General features: G+C 39.2%; 1 protein-coding gene across 1 annotated transcript; it reads right to left on the minus strand.

The window, feature by feature from the left end:
• Positions 1 to 13,535, minus strand: LOC128369686 (protein APCDD1-like). The gene is made up of 5 exons (XM_053330765.1): positions 13,441 to 13,535; positions 12,261 to 12,786; positions 4,269 to 4,590; positions 2,090 to 2,502; positions 1 to 66 (listed from the first exon to the last, which is right to left on the minus strand). Exons 1-5 carry the CDS (start codon positions 13,518 to 13,520, stop codon positions 1 to 3), a joined length of 1,407 nt encoding a protein of 468 aa, XP_053186740.1. The 5' UTR covers positions 13,521 to 13,535.
• Positions 13,536 to 19,173: the final 5,638 nt, after the last annotated feature.

The following is a 19,173-nucleotide window of genomic DNA, read 5'->3' on the forward strand; positions in this document are numbered from 1 at the left end:
TCATTTCACAGATTTCCTGCTGAAAGATCTATTGGAGCTCCACATGATGATCAGGTAAGACATGGCCTACTATGCAGTGTTTTAACAGCAGAATTTCATCCTAAATACACAGACATCCAGTTATGTATATGAAGAAAGACACCTGTGTTACTTTGGGGAAAGCATAGAAGTGCATTAAAGGTCCAGCATGTAGGATTTAGTGGCATCTAGTGGTGAGGTTGCAGATTACATCCAACTGAATACCCCTCCCCTTGTCCTTGTCCTTGTCCTTGTCCATTCTGGGCCGCTGTAGAAACATGGCAGACTGTGGAAGAGGACCTGCTCCCTATGTAAATATAAAGGGCTCATTCTAAAAAGGTAACTAAAGTACACAACACACAGACAAAACTTATTATAATCCATTTCTGCCAAGTCAGTTCCACTTGATGCCACTAAATTCTACACACTGCACCTTTAAATTTAAAGCCTTAATATTTACCACAAAATGTTTTGCAGTTAAGTCAAATTGTTCTTTAAATTCCAACTTTCACACTACAGTCGCTCAGTTGTTGTTTTTTTGACACCAACTGTTCCACATTACGACATGACGTAGAGAGTGGGTCCACTTATGTTTGGAATAGAAAGTAACAAAAGGCAGCTGGCCTTGTAGTAGCTCTTGTCACACCTAAAATAAACCAACAAATTACAAGTTGTGATGATTTCACATTTGAAACTGGTGCTAGTTTCCAAAGTCGCAGTTTGATATGTTGTCAGCGTGTGATGTAGTTGTTTTTTTTAAAACTTCTTGCAATGATAGTTCACAAGTACATGTAGTGTAGCTAAAATTAGCCAAAGAACAGGACTGAAATGTATGTGTGTTGGTCCCTGCACTAAAGGTATCAGACCCCACAAGATGCCATATTTTCATAAAAATGTGAATCTACAAAACTATTTTATGAAAAACACAATGATGTAATAAAGTTCAGATGTGTTACAGATGTGCATCAAACACAAGACTGGGCAACAAATCAATAGTCTGGTTAACGGTATGTAGTGATTATTTTGCAAATTCTACAGCCAATTTAGTGATTAAAAGTAAATTGTGATTAAAAACATTTTTCACATGAAGAACTTTTTCATGAAATGCACAACAGCAGGTCATAGTTCATTAATTTTGATTATTTTGTGATTTTACACAGTTCTAATTTCAAATTAAAATGTCTTTCTGGTTTATGTGAAGTTTTACAGTATATCTGAAGATGCCTTTATGTTGAGGCAATGCTAGTTTATTCTCCAGGTGCAGTTTTCCTCTGAAAGTAAGTCAATTTTAAAGTAGCCCCAATAGAAAAACAAGGTCAGGTGTAGGCCAGTGAAGATGCAGCTGTCTGAGCAGTGAGGGAGTAAAACAGTTTCTCTTTACAATGCACAGAAGATAATTAACTGCAGATGAAAAGAATTCTCTTGTAACCAAAAATATGATCTTTATGTGGATGGATGTAAATGACAAACTGTAACTGCTGCAGAGTTCACCGTTTTTGTAAAGCTATATTTAAAAAGAGACTGTTTTAACACAAGCACTGTAGTTCCCTTTCACTTTGAATGGTGACAATCCACAAGCACTCATCTCCTCAAGACAGAGAGCCTATTGTCAAAGTGTTCAGCACAGAAGATGTTTCCACGGATAAAATAACGTCTTTTTGCAGTAAAAAAAAAAAGAAAAAAATCAAAATGACTTGTTAGTTGCATGTAAATACACTTTATAAAAACACTCTCAGGTCTGTGTGGATATATAGAAATCTTTGTATATTTGTGGAAACAGAAAGGTCTTTGAATCCACTCTAAAGTGCAGTTTCTGTGGTGCAGCGGTCAAGTCTTTGGTAGCTGGGAAGGAGTTCAGAGGATTTAAGGAGACCAGTTTTCATCCTCCTCTGCGTCAGAAAGTGAAAGTTTAAATTTGTTGTTTTAACAAGCTGTCTCCCTGTACAGTCAGAGCCCTCTTTGTAATCCACACTCGTCTCGTCCTGTTGTGTCTCGGTGTAGAAAAAAGCCAAACCGCTCTCTAGCTTTGCCAGCATGGAAGCAGGGACATGAAAAATGCGATGAGAACCACCATGACGTGTTCCTGGCTGCCTCTGAGCCGTCCTGTGCAGTCATTGCGGAGCCGCTGAGGCCTGTCGTTGTCTTCCCCGTGGCTGTAGTCTGATGACTGGCTGCTTGCTGAACACTGGACCAGAGGCATCTGGTAGGAGGTGGCCCGCTTCTCTGGCCGGTCCGGGCTGGAGCCGTCGCTGGGACGTTGGCCGTTGTAGAGGAGGTAGCGGCCGTGGGCGTCTTGCTCCATACGGAAGAGCTCATACTCCGTGTGGGGGAGCCGGATGCCCAGTGCCACGCAGCCGTTGGTTACAGTGACATCCTGCTCCACTCCGATCTGCCAGGACCTCTCTGCACCGCACTCGTTACCGTTGAAGACGTTGAGGAGGGAAGTAGTGGCAAAGTCCATGGGCGTAACTCTCATGTGGTTCACTAGAGGGGGCAAGACACATGAAGACCTGTGAGGAGCTTATCAACAGCTTAAAGCTCTAATGACCAGCAGTGATAACAGATTATCTAAACCATTTTATTTAAAGTCTATAATCAATAGTTTTATATTAATGATGGATGACATGTCTACTGTGAAAGGGTTTGTTTGTTGTTATGAGAAATATCATCACACTACGTTTTCCCCTCAGGGCAGTACATCCTCATTACATCTTCTAGTCATTGTGTTGCTAGTGCAGCCTGCAACTTTACAGTTTTGGTTCACTCTCAACTGTTGTTTTTGCAGCTGTTTTTCAGTGAAACATCTCTAGAGACAGATAGAGGCAACAGCCAAAACTATGAACATAAAAAAGTTGTAAAACTAGAATTATCTCCCAAGTCTTCAGCTTGATGATCTTATTCAGAATACTTTACTCTTTTCATTTTTGGTTAGGATTTTTAGTTCTAGTTCATTGTACAAAAAAAAGTTCACGTTGACTTATAATTGTAAACAGGAAATCACCTGGTCTACGTGACCTCACTCAGAAGCACTTCTAACATTCATCGGTGCTACTTGAAACTGTGAGAGGAAGTCAAAACTGTTTTTTTTTGGTGACTGACGTCAAATCATGTTGCCTTTCACGGCATTTGCAGACTCCACATTAAGGACAGTTTAAAGTTTTAGGGGAAATTTTCAAAAATACACTTTCTTTCCGAGAGTTATGATGACGAGATCAATATCACTTACATCTAAATATAAAGCTACAGCCAGGAAACAGTGAGCTTAGACTGGAAACGGCTCCAACAGGTCACAAAATCCACCTACCAGCACCTCTAAAGTAATGATACATCTCATTAGTTTAATCCTAAAACTTCTGCTGACTCCAGGAAGTCACTGCACATACACTCTAGTAAAAATAACCAACTGTCATTTTTACATTTTAATTAGAGAGTTTTAGAATTGCTGATAGATAGATTTTCCCTTCTTGCTCCAGCAACATATTTATAGTACAGACATGGCATTGGGATAAATCTATTCCCAAAATACAAAACTTTCTTAAACTTATCTGTTACAAAGAGTTGAGCAGTTTTGGTCAAGAGCATTCATCATGCCTCGAGTGAATAATATGGGCAGAAGAACCTTTTTTTTAATACCATGTCCTGTTGTGGAACAGCCTTCCAGTCTTTAAATATGAAGGAAGCTTATAGAAGGAAGATTAGGACTTTTTTGTTTTGGTTGTAATCGTCTTTCTGATGAGAGTTATGTTTTTTGGAGGTTTATTGGTCTTTTAGGATTGAGTTTTGTTTAGTTTTTTTATGCTAAATGTTTTATGCCTCTTTGTGTTTTCTTTGTCTTCTAACATCTTGGGACCATGTTTGAAAATAAGTCATCTTTTGTCCGTGTCTGATAATCCATCAATAAATCGATGGTGAAAAGTGTTACCAAGAATTTGGTAAATTTGTTGAATTTAGATTCTGAATGCATACTCGTCAAAAATTACATAATAAAATCCTATTTTTACTCTAGTTTGTGGTCTTGATGTGTGTGAATAGAGCCTCAAGTCTTAAATTTAAGTTAAATTCACAAACTGAGTGTAGAGGATACAAGTATTTGCCTCCATAAAATGAGGTTAAAGGCAGAAAAATGAATAGTTTCAGAAAAAAAAGAAAAAATTGAGAAAATGTTCCAAGTAGTGGAACAAAAAAAAATGTTGGCATGACTTGAAATGTCTGAGAATTCAATATTCACTAAGAGAATAGCACTAAGTTACCTTTGAAGACAAAATCCGTCCCTCCCATGACGCGGGTGCTGTGAAGCCCTCGGCTGTAGCGTCCGCGGGCGTAGATGGTGAAGGTGGGGTGTTTGCAGACGGGGTCAGAGTAATGGTAGTAGTGACCCTCCCAGGTGTGGTTGTTGTCGTGGAAGATGAAGTGACGGGTGAGGAAGAGGACCTCAGGGCGAACCTCGCAGCGTTGGCTCACCCACTGGCCGTACAGACCGACGGTCAGGTCGGCCCGAGGCGGCAGGATGGGAGGGTGGAACTCATCTGAGCGGTAGATGATGCGACAGGCGATGCAGCCATGGTCGTGGTTCTGGAAAATAAAAAGGGGAGAGAATGGTGTTAATATTCATTTTATAAAACACTTTGTAGTCATTTGAAGAAGTTCTTTGTCAATTTATCAACGTAGCAACTAAACTAAAACAAAGACATTGGAAGCTTCATTCACACTACTACTACTACTACTACTACTACTACTACTACTACTACTACTACTACTACTACTACTACTACTACTACTACTACTACTACTACTACTACTACTACAACTACATAAAAGTTACAGATCTACTACTACTGCTGAAAGTACTCAAAGTAAAGAGTTACAGATACCAAATTATTAAAACTTCATTGGGTTTGAGATTTGTTACTTTCAGGACGCCAAGCAGGAGATTAAAGCTACTATAAGTAAGATTTGAGTTAAAGGCACTCCAATTAGTTGTAGTGGTATCAACAGTAAAGACAACGATGCAAGCTCCACCCCATGCCAAACCTTGAAACACTGAAGTGATAAGAGCTTTAACAGGGATTGCCTAATTTTTCTACAAAACAAAATTATTTTTAAAGAAGCTTTAATCACAAATAAATTCTACACATGGCTTTATAATGAATGGATCTTGTTGAAGGTATCAGGAGGAATTTATTTGGCTTAGTGATTTTCATAGTGGAAAACATGAAATGATAAATCATGTTGATAAAAGATACAAAAACCCAAGTGATACTAGATTTAAGCCAGATACAAATATTTAAGATTTAAAAAAGGGTTAAAAAAAAAAAAGATAAATATCAGCAAATATTAATTATTTCTATAAAAACATAAAATCCAGAAATACTTGCTTAGGATTCCTTAAAAAGTTGCCTAATGGATTTCTGACCACTAGAAGTGCTGTGGAGCAATATTTCTATGAGTGCCTGTGTTTGCATTGAGATAATCTGCAGTTAGTTTAGCAAACATACATGTTAAAATATTTTCTAAAGAGGCTCGCTTTTTGGATTTTTTAATGAGAAAGGAAGTGTACTCAACATGCTTGTTAAGTATTGAATATAAAACAATACGTTTTGATAAGTTCTTTAAAATCAGTAAGATTAGTACTGACTGCAGACATTATACAGTTGAAAAACACATTAGTCAGTGTGTGTGCTTTCTGCCGGACAAACGATGTAACATCGGCTGGTGTATCAGCTCAGCCGTTTCATCACAAAAAGATCCTAAAAAAGTAGGCGTATAAAAATAGGAAATTTTTACATCTGAGGTCACAAAAAACCCAAGGGCGCCTGAAAGTTGAGCAATGAAGCCTTCACATGACACAATCAATAAGTTGTTGAGCCTGTAAATTGTTTACAAACTCAAAAGCTGAAGTTGCCACTGAGCATCCCAGAGAGGAAATCCAGCATGTGCTATGAAAGCTGTCACCGCTCAAAGCTTTTTTAATCCATCATCTGTATATTGTGTCATGAAATCCACATAAAGGACTGCTGGCGTCTGTTCAGAGTTGAAGGAGGAAAAACTATTTCCTTCAGTCTGAACCTCTTGAGCGTTGGAATCAGGACAAGGTTCCAACATTTTCTCAGGGTGATCACATCATTTACTGTAAAAAGGCAGATGTCTGGTCAAACAAAAGCCATCACAACAGGAAGTCACACAGGGAACGGCGAGCTGAGATTTAATGCTCCTTTAAGGAAAAAAAAAAAAGCAGCACTGGGATGCACTTTATGCACCCTGTTGACAAAAGGGTTTGTTACTCCAGGAGTAATAATAAATCATGTTCAGTTCATATCATGTCTGGTTTATGTGATCACAGTGTCCACAGATGGGACAGCTGCGGGTCTCTGGCCCAAGAAAAAGGACTTTGGGCTTGATGGATTCGGATCTGGAAGCTGTCATACTGTATTCCACAAAATCTCCTCCAAAGACTTCACTCCAGGGAGGCGGTGGAGTTTTTGTTATTTGAGGGTGGTCAAAATTTAAGACCTATCCTCCCCAACTCAAATCACTCTTTTTCCCAGACAACGTTCTGTCCGCAGGAGATTTATGAGGAGTGGGGACACAAAAGGAGAACGCTAAAAAGAAAGAAAGAAAACAGGAGTATCGCTACATCGTACATATGAGATAATCCCAGTGCAGCTCCACCACCACCTCAGTGTGAATGGTTAATGGGTGGCCTCCTGTGTGTATGACAGCATCCTGCATTTTTTCAGGTGTGTATATATATGAGCACTTGTGCATCTGTGCTGATGTTTGTGCGTACGAGTAAGAAATATATACGTAGAGGGAGAAAAATAAATACAGAATGCAGAGAAAAATATGCACTGTATATGATTTTCAGTGTAAAGACAAAAAAAAAAAAAAGCATGAAGGGGAGAGTTCCTTTTGCAGGTGTGGAAAACATGTTCCAGACCTGCAGGAACTTCAAGCCCATAAAACACAGCCAGCCTGTCTGAGCTGAGGAAAAAAAACAACCCATATCTTCCTATTATGGACATTCATCTCACAGCGTTAAGGTGGTGAATAGGGCAACGTATAAAAAGTTTGTAATCAAGCAGCGATCATCACAACTTGAGTGTTAAAGCCAGCTCAGAGGTGCCTTAGGCCAGCTTTACACAACCCAATTTTTGTCCAATTATTCGCAAGTTGCAAATAAAAGTTTTACTATTTCTACGAAATGATACTGGACGGTTCCTCAACTGGGAAAATTTGCACAGACCTGGATTTGAACCTTGTTAAACCAAACTAAAACTGATAGGAAATAAAGATTTACATGTTTTCTCTGCAGGACATTCCAACCTAAACATCTAATAAACATCCCGTTTATTTGCTCTAACTTTATGCGTGTCAAAGTGGCAATTCTGATAATAATATAAAGAATATATTAAATAAGCTTTCACAGCATGCGTTTGTCTTTGTTAACTAGTGTCTCAGGCTTCAACACTCTTCAACATGGCCGTTAGTTTCTCACTTCACATCAGTTCCAACTTGTAGTTTGGATTTTTCCATTAAAAAAGAAAAAGTCTACAGACAAGATTGTTATTAGTGGTAAACTAAACTCCAAGAGTGCATTATGTTCCACACGAACACATCGTCATCCCTTGATGTCTTTTCTTAAATGAGCCCCTTATTGATGACATCTGATGGAAAATGAGAAACATCAAAGGATTAGAGGCTGCAACTAATAACTTTCACGATTGATTTATGTGCTCATTATTTTCTCGACACTTGACTACATTTGAATCGAGGAAATACAACCAAAAAAAAGAAATAGTGATTATTGCCCTTCCAATTTCTTAGTACCAGAGGTAATGTTCTGAAATCGCTGGTTTTCATGAACACCACCCACAAAATGTAAAAATAACTAGAATAGAAATAGAAACTAGATTTAGAAAATGCTTTAACAATGATTAAATGATGATCATTAAGATCACCAGTTATTTTTCTGTTATGGAAAATGACCTTGAAACACAACCAGTGAAAAGATGTGATGACATGACATGAACCAGAGGTGTGTCAATCTTTGTACTTCAAATTTAAAATCAACTTACATTTGTAGGTAGGTTTCTTCACAGGAGTAAACATGGGGCCAAAGAATCTTGTCTTAATCTCTGTCTGTGAAACTGAACCATAGTGTCCATCGTGTAAAACCTTGTGTCATGATTCATTTTTGAGTAGATCCCATACTGAAAGCAAAGTGTGTTTTTACTGTAACCGAAGAAAAATGAGGGAATGCGGAACAATATTTCTGCCTTGCTTCATATAAACAACATTTATTCATTTAATTTGTAACTACTACATTTGGCACACAAGCAGTGTACCATACGAGGTACAATCCAAACCACAGTAGCTCTGGGACAATTGGAACTGAATTTCACTTTGTTTGGCAGCCATCTTTTATTTGGGCATTTTGGGGATTACCACCATATTTTAAGAGAAGACAGTATTCACAAGCAAACACTGTATGTGGAACAAGAAGCAGCCCAGATTTAAAGATGCCAAAGACACTGATATACTTACAGCTGGGTCTTTATCTGTCCTGTAAGAGTCTTATCTTGGACTAACTAGCTTCATTTATAGTTGTTTTCCCCCCCAAGAGGTTACAGGCTCACAAAAAGTAGCAAAGGGACAAATAATCCAAACTCAGTAAAGCAGAACACAACATTAGCTTCTGTCCATGTAAAAACCCTGATAAACTGTGAAACACTTAAAACAGCAGCAGTGATATAAAACAGGCATCCCTTCCTAACACGGATCATTATCAAGTCATCAATAATCTGCCTCAGTGACACGGCAATGAACCGGTGACAGAAAGTGGAGAAAAACAAAATTTAAAAACAAAGTCTGCTGCCTCGCTCTTGCATCACTGCTGAGATCCACCCAATAACCACAAATGAACGCGCTGGCACCAGCAAATGTTCTGGACCTGCACCAGCTCTGGGTACACCACTTAAGATTAATGGATCGGATAGTCACCATGGCCATAAAAGTCCCAGAAAAAGGAACCATTACAACCTCAAAGGATGGTTGAGTTGAGAATACTTTGTGTAGGAAGGAGTGAGGTATTTTCTACCACTGTTTCACTGAAAAATATGTCATGAGTACTGTATGTGCATAACTGATTACCAATGAGCCGCTACATTTACCACAGCTATAAAATTAGACAACATTAAGGATGTTAAAAATGCCTTTATGGGCAGCAACCAGAATCCAGACCTGTATCATTATAGAAACACGTCACCAAACTTCAAGGGTCAGTTAAACCAAATGACAGACCTGCAGATAGTTTTTCGTGTACTGGAGGTTTGGAGTTATCAGCATTTTTATCAGGGATTTTCACTTCCATCTGAATCCAATAGAAGTGGATGGAATTTCATTTTAGTTGCTCACACCATTGAAAATGTGTATTTCAAAAAAGTACTAAAAACACCTAAAAACCAACATTAACCAGGTTTTTCCCCATTTATGTTTTGATATCTTGTTACATTATAAAGTTGATATATTGGATTTGTTATCAAAAAATTGTATTTAAAAACATCCAATAGGCACAGAGTGGCATTCGCATTTATTTGGAGTCATGGTTTTAGACATATCATGAAATCTAATACTCCTTTCCTTTGTTTTAAAGCTCCATTTTGGTCTCCACCAACTTCTAAAAAAGGGAATTATCCAAGTCTTTAGCTGCTAAATGCTCTACTACATCCACCAGCCAGATGATAACTTTTTGCTAACAACAGCTCCTGCCTGAGTCTGGAAATAACCCAGATGAGTGTCGAGAATGAATCAAAAACAGTAAAGACGCAGGCTGTAAAAACCAAAAAACTGAGCTGAATAACAAGCTCAAGCGAAGGGTCTGTGGGTTTGTAACGATGAACAACATCTCTCACATTCAGCATAGTAATTTAGTAATAGTAGTAACATGTAATTTGGACCCTTTATTAATATAAAAAATATTGATTCATGCAGCTAAAAATGCTCCAAAATGAAGATAAGCCAAAGTACACAAAAAGTTTATATTGGAACGACGTTCTACCAAAAGAGCTCTTTTGAAAACTGTCAAAAGCATTTTCTGTGGATTATTCAGAATAACATGGACACTGTTTCTGGAAAAAAGATCTTTTTACTGAGTATTTTAAATGTAATTTGTTTAAGCTGTTCGCACCACAAGCAGGATTTCATCAACTTCCATTTTATTGGGGTTACAGAAGACATTTAAAAGACTGATATCTCAAAACCTCAGTTCTTGTACTATAATATATTGTTTCTTGGCCTTTTAAAGCAAACTGCGATAAATGGATTGTAACTGAAACTTCAGAAGTGCACCTAAAAAGTGAATCATAGCTCGACCAACACCCCCGTCTTACTTTTTATTCAGAAAAGATGGAGGAGAAATAGAGAGCATGCAACATTTTGATTTGAGCCTCAGGCATGCATGAAATCAGACCTGGTATGCGCTCGCTGGAATTATTCAAACGGCCACATGATTCCAAATTCTAGGAATACCACATGTTGATCGCTCCCAGAGATAGGCCGGGTTTCACATTGCGCCTCTGCGGGCCAGAGGAGCTTAAGGAGAGCAGCACTGGTCATTACAGCGCCACAGGGGAGCATGTCTGATCACAGCTTCTCACTCCACACACTGTTTACATTCTGATCAGCAACACCAAGCCCCATCATCCCTGTACAAATGGGTGTTTATTTAGACAGTGGACCCGAACAAGATTTCACCGTAATCTCTGTAGAGGGTGACAGTGAAAACACCACTCTAGGGTTTCACCCAGCGGGAAACTGCTGTTCGGCAGTGTAAATAGAGAAATTACATCCCATAAGCACAGATTTGGGAGATGAAATCTGTGTGTGTGTGTACATAGTTTCTGGTTTCTATCTGTGCAAATGTTTAGTGTATGAAAAGTATACATGGACAAGATTGCTGACATACACGTTGAGCTTAACTCAGATTGAATCAAATAGTGCTTGAGCCAATCAAATAACACATTTTGTTGTTGTTTTAATCTATTTGCTGCAACAGGTGGATGAGATTTACACATTTTTCTCACAAGCTCTCATGACAAATAACTATACGTCATATTGACATTCCGACGTTTATTGTTTTTTTCCCCTGATCAATCCACCCATCCGCTACGCCTTAAACAAAATGTAATGGCTTATTTTTAAAACACTATTTTAACCGTGTTTCCTGTGATTTTCCTGGTGTGTGTGGTCTTTGCGGTGTGGAGGGTCGACACAGTGGGAGGAGAGTTGAGCGGAGGTTGCTCACGGCGCTGTGCACTCAGGACAGAAAACAGAACTCTTCCTCCGGCCTGAGCTGTGCGGTCCAAGAAACACAAAACGCAGAGTGGGAAGCATTTTCATTCTTTCATTCTTGCAGTGACTCCTACTGGCAAGTTGGGACACCTGAACAGTGGGGGTCTGTGTGTGAATACGGACAGTTAATGGGTCTTTTGATTAGATCGTTTCATTAATTGGCTGAGGAATACCTGTGCCGACACCAAATTTACCACAAGTGCTGTCTCTCTAAGACAACACTCAGCGTCACCATATCGGTAATGCTGCACAGTCTCAAAAAGCTATTGATATCTACTGCATTGTTTCCCATACCGATTTGGTTCATGGAAACAGCCACCTGTGCTGCCTTGTCACAGGGTGAATAATAGATGGCATAAAAGTTAAGATATAACCAGTGATGACAAGTCATGCTGAGGGTTACACAAATGTCAGCAAAATGTCATGGCAATCCATTTAATAGTTGTTGAGAGGTTTCATTTAAAATCACAAATGTCAACGTCATTGTGGCGCGAGATGAAAAGTCAAGAGCTCAGTAAAATGATTAGGATTCAGCCTCCAGGAACCATGGATGTCTGAACAAGATTTAAAAAGGAAACCCATTGAATAGTTGTTGAGATATTTCACTCTGAATCAAATAAGTAGACAAATTGACATATCCATTCCTAGAGCCAAGCTTAAAAAAAAGAAGCAAAAATCGATAAGTCTAAAAAGATAAACTTGTGTTGCATTATTCAGTTTGATCTCATTTCTTCTTCTGAGAATTGTCTTGTGATGTTTTGGGATGGGAATGAGTAATCTACAGGATAATTGCAGCTCTAAATAAACTTACTTTTTCCCCCCTACTCAGTCTGCAGCCACATTTCACCTTCATCCCTCTAAACCTCGCTGACAAATAACCATGAGGAACTGACCTTGGCATTCTGCAGGGCACTCTGGTAGCTGGACGGCTTGTAGTACAACCTCTGGGACGGCTCAGTGTGGATGTCGCCGAGAAACAGCTCCTCCACCAGGTGATCCAGGTTGTGATGCATGTACTGCTTCTCCACCCGCAGCAGCTGCAGCTCGTGCATGGCGAAGTTGAGCTCCCTGGAGCAGTTGTAGCCGCCCTCCCCTCTCCACAGCTCATACATCACACTGTGCTCCCATGGGTCCTTCACAGCCCCTTGGCAGCTGCGGTTCAGCCTCTGGCTGAGCTCCTTGGCCACAGTGGCTGTATGACACACCATCTGGACACGGTGGAGGTGGTACTCTGCTTCGGTGCCACCGCGGATGATCCAGGAGGCCTGACGTAAGCACAGGCGACCCCGGATCACCAGCGTGTAGATGGGTTTGGTGCAGTGGTTGTCCTCGTAGTAGAACTGGTGGGCCTGGAAGGTGTTGTTGGAGTAGAAGCGATAGGAACGCGTCAGAAACTCTGGACCTGGTCTCACCTCACATCTGCACCAGAAGAGAAGAGTTCACATTAATTCAAGTTCATGTTGCACAACATCTCTGTGTTCTATGGCTATGAAGCAAGTATTTTATGTTTGAGCCCATTAACTACAAATTACACACTTCCAACATCCAACCAAAGTATTAGCTTCTGGACATGTTAATGCTTTTATCTGAACTCAGAACATGTAGTTCACTTTCTTGGCTCAAAGGTAAGTTGTGTTTATGTGGTAATGCAATTGCTAGAAGAGACAGAGACTTTAAAAGTCTTCCTTACAGTAAGTGTTGCATTCAAGGAAACTCAGAGTCTGAAGATTTAACATTAAAATGCTGCTGTTACATTGTTAATTTCACTAGCTGTGTATTGTGTACAGTACACTTCAAAATGGCTCATGATTTTCAAATGGTTGCTAGTTGCTTTTAAAGAAGCTGACCTTGAACTACCACGAATGCCCCAACAAGGACAAAAACAGTCCATTCTCAACAAGATGATAAAAGTCTATACAAGTTGACTTTCTTACTGTCTTAACACAAAGCAACACTGTGGGAAAAAAATAATTTGTATGCTTCAGAAAACAGTTGACTGTAGTTCAAGTACAAAATATATGGCTTGTAGCTGATGAATCATGAACATGGGGAAAAGGTACAAAGAAAACAAACCTGGTGGACACCCAGTGACCCTCTACGTTAGGAGGCATCTGGACAGTGATGCGAGCTCCATTGTGAAGGTGCTTCAGCATGTGTTGGCACTGGGAGTCTTTCAGCGACCGGCCGAAGGTTTTCTCCAGGGAGAGATGGCTCGACCGGCCCTCTAGAGAGGAACCTCCAGCCCAACCTGTGGGAACAACGACAATAATGAAGGTTTGGCTCAGCTGAGATTTTACTTTACTGGTTCTTCTTTTAAGGATTTGTTTGGAAAAAGAATTAAGAAATTAGCAAAATTGCTTTAATCTATGAGGTATTTGAGTAATATGAGAAACAGACATTTCAGATTTCAAAGAAGTCCTGAAAAATGAGGATTAAAGTTGATAATTTTCCAGTCAAAGACACAGTTTTAGTTACTTTTTATTATGCTTTGAGGAAGGAGGTAATGAAATCCCGAACAGTATGGAATAACAAACTCAAGCTTATGTTGCCTCTTAGATCTTTACATCTTAATAAATGAACCACAACTGCTTTTAAGGCAACTAATAAGAAAGTTAATTACGCTCAGATCAAACAGAAGAAGCAGTTGCCTTGTTGGTTTGAAGTTGGCTCTCATGTTTTCACTCTGCTTATTCAATCTGCCAGCCCTCTTTGAAGCGTTTAGTGGCTTTCATTTAGTCACTTTAACTCATGTCATCACCCAGGGATTACAGGGCTTTATCAGTGACCTGCAACACCTGGTATGAGTGGAGTCCTCGTGGGTTAATATTAGCTGAACATGTGATGAAAATGCAAAGCTTAGATGTCTAAGTTCAAGAACCAATAGGTGGCTTTTTTTCTATTGCAGCAGCCTAAAAGGAATATGAAACGAACATAAGACAAAGTGAGTAGATTTTAACTGAAGTTAAAAGGACATGAGCAGCATGGAAAATATTCATTTCCCACCCTGTCAGCGTACCCTCGATGCACCACATGAAATAACAATACCTTCAACAATGGCCTGAGCTTAAGGAGATGAAATATCGGAAATGAAAGCATTTTCAAAGCCTGCGGCCAAAGAAAAGCCTCAGAGCTCACATTCCAGCAGAGATTGATGCCATGTAATACTCTAATATCATCAAAATCTACCTTGAAATATGAGGACTTTGCCTTAAATTCTTTCTATCGGACCCGACATGCCTGGCAATATCATCTAACACCTTGGAATGCCACTGTGGTCGCCTCTGTGCTTTTAATTTGAGACTAATAACACTGAGGGAAGAACAAAAACATCTGATTAAAAAGAACCCTAAGCTCCACGTAGAACAAAGCTCCATCCAGCTGTTTTACACCCAGCGAAGCAGCTCCTATGTGCGTTAGCTGAGGCTTGTGTGTAAATCACCACATCACAGCGCTACTCAGTGGAAACACTGGACAGTGGGGAGACTTGATCCCCCGACTCAGCTGGTGGCATTAGTAACGCTGCACTGCTGGCTACAGCGGTGTTAAAAATCAAAGAAAAGACTTCACAGTGTTCTACATATTGTGTGTGTGTGTGTGTGTGTGTGTGTGTGTGCGCACCTGCAGCCAGGCCTGCACCAGAGGAAAGAGCCTGAGTGGCTGCCAAGTGGCAACAGCTTGTTTTCACCATGTGAAGAACAGAAACTACCAGTGTGTGAATTTAAATGAGGAAATCTGGTCATATGTGTGATGCAAATACACTTTTAACCTCACCAGGGTTTACACAGGTCATAGAATACCTTGGTTTTAATAGCTATATAGAATGGAATAGAATTTCAGGGTAGCGCACACACACACACACACGTATGCAATACTGTGGGTACATACACATGTGCACACAGTCCTGTACTTTGTTTCAAGGTGTACAGTCACAAGTTTAAAAAGTACAAATATACAACTTGGGCTGAATGGTTCAAATTTAACAAACTATAAATCTCTTTCTTAGTAGATGGAATTTCCTCGGCTGTCATTGTGTGACATGACTGGAAAAAAGCTAGCAAGTGGACTTTGAGCAAACAGATTTATTAATATTTGAACAAAAGTTGTTTATCTGAGGTTCAAAGTTCAATCTTGACCTAACAAACATTTAAGAAAACCACACAATCTCCATTAGAAGCTGTTCTGGTTCAATTTTGAGTATATCGCATGTTAATCATCAGTAAATGGGCTTTGCTCAGTTATGTTTTTCATTATTGAGATAAATCTGATCTAGAGCTGCAACAATCATATTTTCATAATTAATAAATATGCTGATTATTTTCTTATTTAATCAATGAATAGCTTGATCTGTATGTCTGAAGATTCTGTTGTCCAGGTCATGGTTATCCAAGGAGGGTTGAATCAAGGACAACTGGACTTAGTTAAAGATACAGATGTACTTGAAGATTTGTTGTTTGGATGAAGCAATGGAAGGACAACATGTAGTAGAGTAATGAGTGGTGTTGTAGACTTCCTCCCAATATATTTTCATTTTAAAACCTAGCACCTACACTACTCCATCATTATCAACCCCTAAATCACAGACTTTTGAAAACGCTGCTGACCCTGTTTAACTTTGAAAACTTCAGGATTGTGTTTTAGTCCGGACGGGTGGAAACAGAGAGTTTTGAAAACAATGATGCAGACGCCCATGTTCGTTTCCTGATTGGGTCTTATCAGTCACAACGCGTCCTCCCCTGATTCGTCACGCACCTATCGATATCAGCCTTGACTACCACAAATTAATTCAACATGGATAATTAATTACAGGTGTCGCTGACCTTATCGTCTATGCTAGCAGCTGTTGTGTAGTTAAATTCAGCTTTTTATTATAATGCTACTACCAACTACACGCACAGGATGCACGCTATTTATTATTTGAGTGATTTGTGACAGTTCCCATGTCCAGCAACATTATTTTTTTCAGGCATGTTAGTGTGGAGGGAGATTATTCTGAAACTGTGCTACAACGCTTGTGTGGTTGGAGATCTTTTTTGTTTCAAAACTGTTTTAAAATGAAAATGTATAGTGGAGATGTTGACTAAGAAATTATTTCTCTACTTTGACATTGATGGCTTCCTTCACTCCTCTTTCACACAATCGGTCCTCCCTATCCAAAATACGCACATTGTTGTCCTAAAAAAAAAAAAAGTGTCCCTTATTATATTTCAGGTGTGAATCTTTCAGTGCTGAGTCTCGACCTGCTGCGTTGAGCAACACGTTTGCTTGGTTGTTTAGTTTCCTCCATATACAAGTCTGTGCATTACTCCCTGCATTGGACTGCATACACTGTGTGCGTCTTTTGGGTGGACCAGTTTCTGTTATAGAGTTATGATGGTGTTGCATGTGATCTATGAAACTTCAGAAACCTGAAAACATTACCATCACAGTTCCCTAAAGCTCAAGGTGATGTTATGAAATGTCTCATTTTGTCTAATAAACAGTCTAAAACCCAAAGAAATGCAATCTTATGATAATAAGCAGCAAATGATCCCATTTAAGAAGTTGGAACAATCTAATTTTGGGCATTTTTCTTTAGAAAAACAGAATGAAACGATTATTTGATTATCAAAATACTTGCCAAGTAATTTTCTGACGATCGATTAATCATTGGCAGTTTAAATTTGATCATTTCTCTTCAAACATTTTAGGTCATGTCAGCTGTGCACACAATACCCGAAATTGATTAGTCAATAAAAAGTGTCAAAATTATTTTTCATGATGAGGAGCTGAGAGGAGTCAGAGATGTTTGGTTCAGTTCTGCCACTAAAGCCCTGACAAGCTCCTAATAAATCTGTTATATTAGATTGAAATACAACATATAGCAGCTGCTGTACATAGAAAATGAATACGATAGCTGTGAAGCTGATGATTAAATGAATGATCTTGAGGAATATTTCCGATGCATATAAAAAGCAAACACATGTTACTGTTGAACAAAAAAGAAGTCTGAAAAGAATCAGAAACCCTAAAATCACAAAACTTTTAAGTATCTCCTTTCCCGCATTCAAACAAACCGTGCACTTCCCCAAATTCTCCTCACTTAAAAAAAACCATGTGACGTTCAAAAGGAAACCTGATTTACATTCGATTCTGTGACTAAAACAAATCAAATAAAAACAAAACAAAGCAGAAAGTCCGGCATGAATCTTATTTTCCTTCTTTTGATGGTGGAAGTGTTGGACTATAAAGCAGAGACAGACCTGATCCAGAGTCAGTCACATTAGACCGAGACCTGATTAAGAATCATTTGTGGTTTTGTGAAAATTTTGTAATTATAGTGAAACACAAGCTTTATTTAGAGTAATTTTAAACACAGTTACAAATCCTTTCTACAAAGTCTTATATGACATCAAAGCCAAAAATGAACAGACTTGAAATGGAAAACAGGCTTTCAGGGAAATAAATGAGGAAATGATTAAAAAGAGGTTATGTGTAGCCTGTTTGTAAAATTACTTTTTAAGAGGAAGCGTCATACAACTCCTTCTATATAGCCTACGCATTTAATAAGTGTTGAATGTGTAAGTGGTGGGAGTTTTCTCCAATAGCTTTCCTAACAAACTCTTTCCTCTTTCCTCATTAAGCCAATCATCAGAATGGCTGGACTCGAATCCTCTCTCTTTTCCCTCGTTGCCGCTGCTGCTGCTGCTGCTGCTGCTGCTTTCCCAAACTGCTGCCCTCTATCTAAATCAAAGCGCCCACAAAACTCCCAGAGACCTAAACCACAGAGAACATTTCCAGTTGGCCTGATCCCACTGGTGAGGTAACAGCACTGGGACGTCTGACAAGCAAAGAGACTCCACATCGTTTATGGGAAGAGAAAAAAATCCACAAGTGCCAGTAAGGAGACCAGACAAAAGGACTGTTCTTTGTGTTATCTCATGGCCGTGCCCGGGGAGGTTGGAAGGGGGGTAGAAAAAGAAAGCATAACTGTTAAGGACTTTAAATTTTTTCTTTAAAAGTTACTTCATCCAGAAGAGGAAAGTAACAAAGTGGAGTAGCATTGGGGCTTGAGGATTTCTATTTTAGAGGACTTTTTACTCTGCTGGATGAAGTACTTTTTAAAAATTTCAATCCACATTTGTCTGACCGCTGTAATCCTGAATTAGTTTGTGCAGGTTAAAACTTTACATTCAGCAGGAAGCAAGGTTATACTGTAAAATACTGCATTTGTTGGGGGATCAAGACTCAAGAGTGTACGGCGACGCTAGCAGCTTTGTGAGGAAGAGCAGTGCTGTCTGGATGTTTTCCATGTCCACCAGGTTAGTTTAGCATGCTAAAATTTGCTTATCAGGACTAGACACAAAGTCTAGTTGAGGCTGATGGGAATGTTATTAGATTTGCATGTATTTGGAAATAAACAAACTATTGGACGAACTCAAACGATGATGTGATGTTGGCGCTACATGAAAAGTTAAAGGGATTGCCAAAGTTATTAGAATTCATCCTGAGGGGGACGTAAATGTTAAGACCAAATTTCATGGTAATCCACTCGATAGTTGATGAGACATTCCACTGAAAACTACAAATATCAACCTCATGGTGTTGTTGTAGAGGGAAGATGAGAGGAAAACCAAAAGTCAGATAGATTAATCTTCTGGGGACCATGAACGCCTCAAATCCATCCAATCATTAGCTGTTGAGATCTTACAGTCTGAACCAAAGTGGGTGAGAGATCAACAAATATACTAAATTTCATACTTCTCTGTAGATGTTGAGATATTGTGAAAACTTGCTGTTGTCTGATCCTTTCACCAACGTGGATATCTG

Source organism: Scomber japonicus, chromosome 12, assembly GCF_027409825.1.
Source record: "Scomber japonicus isolate fScoJap1 chromosome 12, fScoJap1.pri, whole genome shotgun sequence".
Lineage (NCBI taxonomy): Eukaryota > Metazoa > Chordata > Actinopteri > Scombriformes > Scombridae > Scomber > Scomber japonicus.

Excerpts from the sequence above, each read along its gene's own strand:
- LOC128369686 (XM_053330765.1), bottom strand. The coding sequence starts at position 13,520 with ATGCTGAAGCACCTTCACAATGGAGCTCGCATCACTGTCCAGATGCCT. Across the intron at positions 4,591-12,260 it reads GTGCCCTGCAGAATGCCAAG|AACCACGACCATGGCTGCAT; the intron begins GTCAGTTCCTCA and ends TTTATTTTCCAG. Across the intron at positions 2,503-4,268 it reads GACGGATTTTGTCTTCAAAG|TGAACCACATGAGAGTTACG; the intron begins GTAACTTAGTGC and ends TGCCCCCTCTAG.